This window comes from Alosa sapidissima, chromosome 21 (genome assembly GCF_018492685.1).
Source record: "Alosa sapidissima isolate fAloSap1 chromosome 21, fAloSap1.pri, whole genome shotgun sequence".
Lineage (NCBI taxonomy): Eukaryota > Metazoa > Chordata > Actinopteri > Clupeiformes > Clupeidae > Alosa > Alosa sapidissima.
In genome coordinates this window covers 11,915,661-11,922,296 of record NC_055977.1, presented here as the reverse complement: position 1 = coordinate 11,922,296, position 6,636 = coordinate 11,915,661, and the positions used below count along the sequence as shown (strand labels likewise).

Genomic DNA, 6,636 nt, shown 5'->3' with positions numbered 1-6,636 from the left:
TCTTCTATTCTTGATTCCGAGCTGTTCTTTTCTTTTCGTGCTACAGGGTGACACGACCTTCCTTCCACTCACGTTAAAACAGCCAGTGCCACGCTAGCATGTTAATCAGCACCTGAAAGCCGCAAATATAGGCGTGATCTAAACCAATAGGCGTGGTCATTTACGTCCACCACAGATCAGTGCATGAGCAACAGATGTAGGATGTTGGCACTGGAATTTACGCGTGCGGTTTGTACAGTCAATTGTGGTGATTTGTTAGTGATACTGAACATGAGGTGGTCGAGACTGTAAACATTCCTGGACTTACTTCTGACTTGCACTTGGATACTGCGTTTGAAAGTTTCAAACACTTCCAGGAGTCCTTCAGTTAAACGATAGAGGAATCCAGAATCAGTCCACTATTGCAGAATAATCACTCGGAAGACTATTTTTTCAGGTAATGTCGATCATATCAGTTTTCACACTCATCATGCATCATGTGTTGAGCATAAAGTTGAGCATAAAGTATTTTGTGTAACGCAGCCACTGAAACCATTACTTTAATTTATAAGCTTGGTAGGTTACAAGGAGCAGTCATAATATGCATTATGCTAGTATTGGCATAAGCCATGTTAGTTACACTTTTTTTTTACTGTTTGTCAACTTAGAATGAATATTTCTTGATCTTAGTAAAGCTGTGTGCAAACTGTCCTCGTACGCCTTGGGCAATGTGGGCATCTCCACAACCATACTGTAACATGAGCTTAAATGTCGGATCATCGTTTTGGCATGTAACACCTGCGGTCTCTGGCTTTGGAAGACCCTCACTCCGAACAGTAATATCCTAACGAAGAAGTCACAGGAAAAAGCTACACGCACCTTGCACGCCTGTAAAATTCAGATGGCTAGATAAGAACATTTCATCACTCATAGGCTACTGAGATAACGGCCCTGGTGTCACACAGAAAACAGTGAGCTGTGTGTGTGTGTGTGTGTGTGTGTGTGTGTGTGTAAGTGTAGCCTGTGTGTGTGTGTGTGTGTGTGTGTGTGTGTGTGGTGGGGGCTTTCCTAATTGGAGTCTTTGGCACTATCCCTGACACACCACCCTTAGTGCCCCATTTCCATCTTAAAGAGGCTTGCTAATGAAAGTCCAGGGGAGGAGAGAGTGTGTGTAAGAGAGAGAGTGGAGAAAGGACAGAGAAAGAGGTTTTAGGCCCCAGGGTGCTATTTAGTCACCTAACCCTTTTGGGAGGGCTGAAAGGTTGGCCTACCAGGAGAGAAAGACAGGCCAATACAGAGAGGGGAGGGGGGATTCCATCAAGTGAGAATGGAGGATTATTCTGTGTTTAATGTTGAAGGTACTCATAATACCTGAGATAATCTTAGGGCTTTGCACTAAAGACTACATTTCAACAGTCCTGATTACCTCTGTTAGGAGGACAAGAAGGAGTGTAACAAATCGCTGCCGACTAGAAATAACGCTCCTCAGACTAGAGGGCTCTCAATGTTTTCTCCAGCTCACCCTTTTGCTCTAGTGGTTTGAACAGTAGCATGCATTTGATTAGTGTTTTATCTGCAGGTTTTTCAATAGACACAGTTGACTAACAGTGTCAAGTTTAGAGAAGTCCTTAGTGATGTTGGGCCGCTGTTGTGCTGTGGTCTGGATTTAACAGCCTACCAGCTGCCACCTCCTCCAGCAGCAGCAGCAAGCACATTGAATAAGAATGACGAGACAGACAGGAGAGGGACAATAGAGAGTAGTTGATGTCTTTACAGTGGGAGAGGAGCAGGAGAGGACAATGGGGGTGGATGCATGGAGAAAAAGAAGATGGAAATCAGAAATGTAGCACATGACATTAAAGAGGCCTTGTGTTAATGTTTTCCAATGCTTTAGACGGGTTAATAATAAGAATAGTGCAGCTTCCGCATTGCAAACTAAAATGCTATTTATAAAGGCTGAATGGTTTGTTTATGACCATTCATAAAAATGAACTTAACATCCAATGAGAAGACGAGTAGACACTGGCAGACACACAATCAATAAAACATGTTGTAAGTTGCCTCAAATGCTGAAGGAATGGTTTATTTTTTTATCAAATGCACTTGCTTTGTCATAACCAGAAACATTTACAAAATAAAACATGAAGTGTTGAATGAAGAGCGAGTGAGGTGAGGTACATGTGTTTTCTACTTTTGAACCCCTTGAACGCTGCCACATCGGTTTGGCGTCATCGCTGAGAGAGGACCTTTAATGACTGGGCCTTAACAATGCGGAAGAACTCTTCAATATTGAAACGTGTCTCCACTCTGAACTTGGCATGTATGTTGATGTTAAACCTGGCGCTAAAACATACAAATGCTCCTACACCTTGTACTCTAATTCTCCCACCGGCTAACTGACAGCTTTTGTGTTGTGTAACAGTGGCATAGTGCATATGGTGTTTTGAAATGATTTTAGGGGTCAAGTCAATCAATTGCTGATATGAACAGCTTGGTTCCAAAACGCTATATCTCTGTTTTTAAAAACATTAAAAAGTCAGGCTATTTGATTGTGTATTTCAGGTAATTCAATCAAATTGCTGTTGTTTTGATTGAGATGAAGATAAATCAAATAACAATACCCAATTACAATTGTACGGAAATTATTTGGAAAACAAAATGTAAAAGAAATATTTATGAAAATCTTTATATATACAGTTAAATTGATCCATAATCTGAGGATACTTACTTACTTATGCAAAGTGAATTACTGATTGCATGGGCCAGTATACCTTGAGCAACTTGGGGAGTATATGCATTAATGTACACATTTAGCATGTACTGTGCCATATTTGACTAGAATAGCCATTGCTTTTTGTATAAGAAGATGATCGAAAGTAAGACTTAGCCTAGCACCAGCCAATGAACTGAAGGCTAAGTTTAAAGTGAGGAGATGACTTGATCAGAGGAAGTGATCTGCTGTTGTTCCCGAAGCCGCCTTTCGTCTCTGATGCTAATTCCGTTGCTAGGGGAGACTGACTTTGCCTGTCTGATGAATTGCATAAATTGTGTGCCTGCAGGATGCACCTGTAGGTTGAAGCTGTCTCTCACATCCATATACTGTATATATACAAGAAGCTGTAAATCAGAGACATTTCTCCATTGTTCCCCATGTTTGCTCAGTGGGATAAGGAGTGAGGACCAGAGAGGTAGAGACATGATGGAGGGATCAGTGAGAGGAGAAAGGAGAGAGGGGGGAAAGGAAGGAAATAGAAAAAAGAAGTATCAAGAGCAAGTAACGGTCAGCCAAACAATACTCTGACCAGTGCAGTCTTTTACCAGAGAAAAACATCTCATCTCGTGTAAGAATAAAGTTTCCCTCTTCTGTCTCTCTTTTTTTACTGTTCTCTATCTCTATCTCTTTTTCTCTCTCATACACAACACACACTTTCTCTCTCTCTCACACACACACACACACCCTTACACACTGGGCACATCTGTGATTCTGACCTTTCAAAGTTAAGCCTCTTCACAGGAAAGCTCCCAACCCATGTGACGTAATACAGTGTTGCTACAGTGACTTGTTTTATTTTTTCTGTAACACACACACACACACACACACACACACACACACACACACACACACACACACACACACACACACACACACACACACACACACACACACCTACTTTGAGGGGCCTTAGCTGGGGTGTTTCATTTTCTGCTATTGCTTACACACTTACACATTCACACACACTGACGTAGAGGGGGAGGCCTAATAGAGCTCTGTGAATCCAGAGCTCTGCTGTGATCCCAAGAGGTTCGAAAGTGAGTGTGTGTTTGCTTCAAACTGGGTGTGTCTGTGTGATTGGCTGAATATGTTTGCCTGTGTGTTTGTGTGTGTGTGTCCAGACATGAGTGTGTGTCCACGTCTATGTGTGAATGCATATGTACTTTTCTTCTTTAAACAGTGTGTGTGTGTTTCCTTGAAGCGGGGCCTCTCTCAAACAATGTGCCTGAGATGAAGTCACTTTACAGCTGTCCTAAAGGGGGGAAATCTGAACCCAAAAGGGAGGGATGAGAGAAAGAGGAATGAGAGAGAGAGAGAGAGAGAGAGAGAGAGAGAGAGGGAGGGAGGAAGAGGGAAGCAATGTGTAGGAGTGTGAGGACAGGAGAGGAGTGCCTGTTTGAGTTTGTGAGGAAGAGAAGCAGGCAGGCTACACGTTTGGTGAGATAACATTGTGTTTGCGTTGGCATAACCTCCTGACAGTGCTCTGTCAGAGCTGCTGTTCCTGAAACCTTATCAGACCTATTGTTACAGATATTAGTGTGTTGTTGTTGACATGTTGTTTTGACATGATGTTATGAATCTGATTAGTGTGTGTGTTTGGACAAAGTTGCGAAATACTTAAGATTGAGTGCCAAACGTTAATGGCGCAGCGTTGGATTAATCTTCATTTATCGCTGTGGGGAAATGTGCAATGAAAACCAGAGTGTCTAATCTTTCATTACAGTATTTTAGTGTCTACATTACTGACATTACTCTCTTCAAATGTTATTCCTCTCTCTCTCTTCTTGTTTCTTTTTTATTTCCGTCTTTTTCCCTGTCGCACCCCCTGTATTCCTCTGCCCTTCCGTTAGACTGACTGTCTTTTGTGGGTGTGGTGTTGTAGCTCAAGTCTGTAATCTCAGTCTTATCTGCTGTTTGCTGACTGTGTGATTGCCCTGCGTCTTCTGTGGTTTCAGAGCGTGACTATATAAAAATGATAAAAAGATGTGGAAACACACACACACACACACAAGTACACACATAGATAGATAGATAGATAGATAGATAGATAGATAGATAGAGATATTTATTTATCCAGAAGAAAATTAAGGATACATACACACATATTCATGCACACACACACACACACACACACACACTCACACACACACACACACACACACACACCTAAAGCAATAAAGATGAGGTAATCCAATCTGCTCTTGATGGGAAGACAGGAAGAGTGTTCCAAGTGAAAAGTGTTGTGGAACTTCAGACTCCCCTCCTATAGAGTATACAGTGCACGTAACTGATTGTTTAACTTTATTATGCAATATGCAATAGTCGATTACCACACGGATACGTACATACACAAATACACACACACACACACACACACACACACACACACACACCTACCTATTTCTAAATCTTATCTAGGAATTCTATAGACCTTTTAATAGAAACTTATTTGAAGCATTTTTTGGGGATGTGTAATGCTGCACCACAGCTCTGTTAGCATGTCTTCAACATATGATTTCCTGAAAACACTTAAGCACTTCTGTATCTGTAAACACTTCTTCCTCAGGTCCTACCCTCAGTAGGAGCACAAAGGTGATGACAGCAGTCTGCCTGTAGGAGGCGCACTCATTGCATTCATTGAGCATGGGACTTGAAGACCTGCCTGATTCGGTGCATACGGTATGCATGGTGTGTGTGTGTGTGTGTGTGTGTGTGTGTGTGTGTGTGTGTGTGTGTGTGTGTGTGTTCTGGTGCACATATGATTAGGTGTAGAGTATGTGTGTGCTTATTTTGACTGTTGCACTATGTATTAAGTCTTAATCCATCTGTAATTAACTCAAATGATACTTTAAAATGCATGACTATACATGCATGTATTTTGCTGCTGACGCATCAGACTCCTCCCTCTGGTTTGGGCACGGCCCCCATTAATCTGCAGTCACTCTCCTCTCATGGCAGCCGTGATGTCAGGCCCTCTTGCTCTTACACTTTGACTTTGTTTCTCTGGGTGTGATCCTCCTGGTCACAGTCATTCACCATTACATGAGATAATCATGATTTACATATTTAAATCTTGATTTTAGTCTTGGATCACATTTTTTGGTTAGCAGCAGGGATATCCATGTGAGAGCAAAACAGAGAGCACACTTGTGTTCAGACGTGGCTAAAGACATTCACATTTTTCGGGGAGGCTAGAAAGGCTGTGAAGGTGCTGCTGGGAAGTGGAATCTACTACCCTCACCCCCACCCTAAGTTGGTGAGAGTTCAGGCCTAACTCTCCAGTAAGGGCCACTGGACGCCTGGTCCTGTGGTCCTGACTCACTACACTACACCTAGCTAAGTCTCTTGGTATTAATTAAAGCACTATTAATAAGATAAAAAATTAAAATTAAATAAAAATTGTTATAATATTATAGTAACACTCCTGTGATCCCGACTACACTACACTACACCTAGAGGAGTCTTTTGTTTAATTAAAGCACTATTAATAAGATTAATAAGAATAAGAAAGTTGTTATAATATTATAGCATAGTATAATAGTATTATAGCATGTTATAATATAATAGCATAGTAAGTAACATTACGGTATATCCCGACTACACTACACAACACTTAGCCGTGTCTCTTACTGTGGTTGTCATAGTAACACCTCTCCTCTCGGTCCTCCCAGATGTCCACTACTCCACTGCAGTCGTCTGTCTCTCCGCCCCGCCACCCCTCATCTCCCTCTCCAAGGGGCCAGCGGCCGTCCTCCCTGACCTCCCCGACCCCGTCCCTCTCCTCTCTGCCCACCTCGCCTAACCCTCCTGATGGTGGGGTGGTGTTGCGCTCACCGGCCACGCGCCACCTCACACACCTGGACCCCTGGAGGAGGCACAGCTGG

General features: G+C 42.5%; 1 protein-coding gene across 3 annotated transcripts in view; it reads left to right on the top strand.

Moving 5' to 3' along the window:
* The first annotated feature begins 205 nt into the window (after positions 1 to 205).
* arhgef1a (Rho guanine nucleotide exchange factor (GEF) 1a) overlaps positions 206 to 6,636 on the top strand; it is a 42,399-nt gene continuing 35,968 nt past the window's right edge. For 2 of the 3 annotated variants that reach the window (XM_042076824.1, XM_042076822.1), the window contains exons 1-3: positions 206 to 436; positions 5,319 to 5,431; positions 6,424 to 6,636. The exon at positions 6,424 to 6,636 is cut by the window's right edge and continues 47 nt beyond it. In XM_042076824.1, coding sequence (XP_041932758.1) covers positions 5,396 to 5,431; positions 6,424 to 6,636 — 249 coding nt within the window. In that variant the 5' untranslated portion in view covers positions 206 to 436; positions 5,319 to 5,395. Of the gene's footprint in view, positions 437 to 4,122; positions 4,190 to 5,318; positions 5,432 to 6,423 lie in introns of those variants that run through there. The other variant, XM_042076823.1, reaches the window with a different exon arrangement.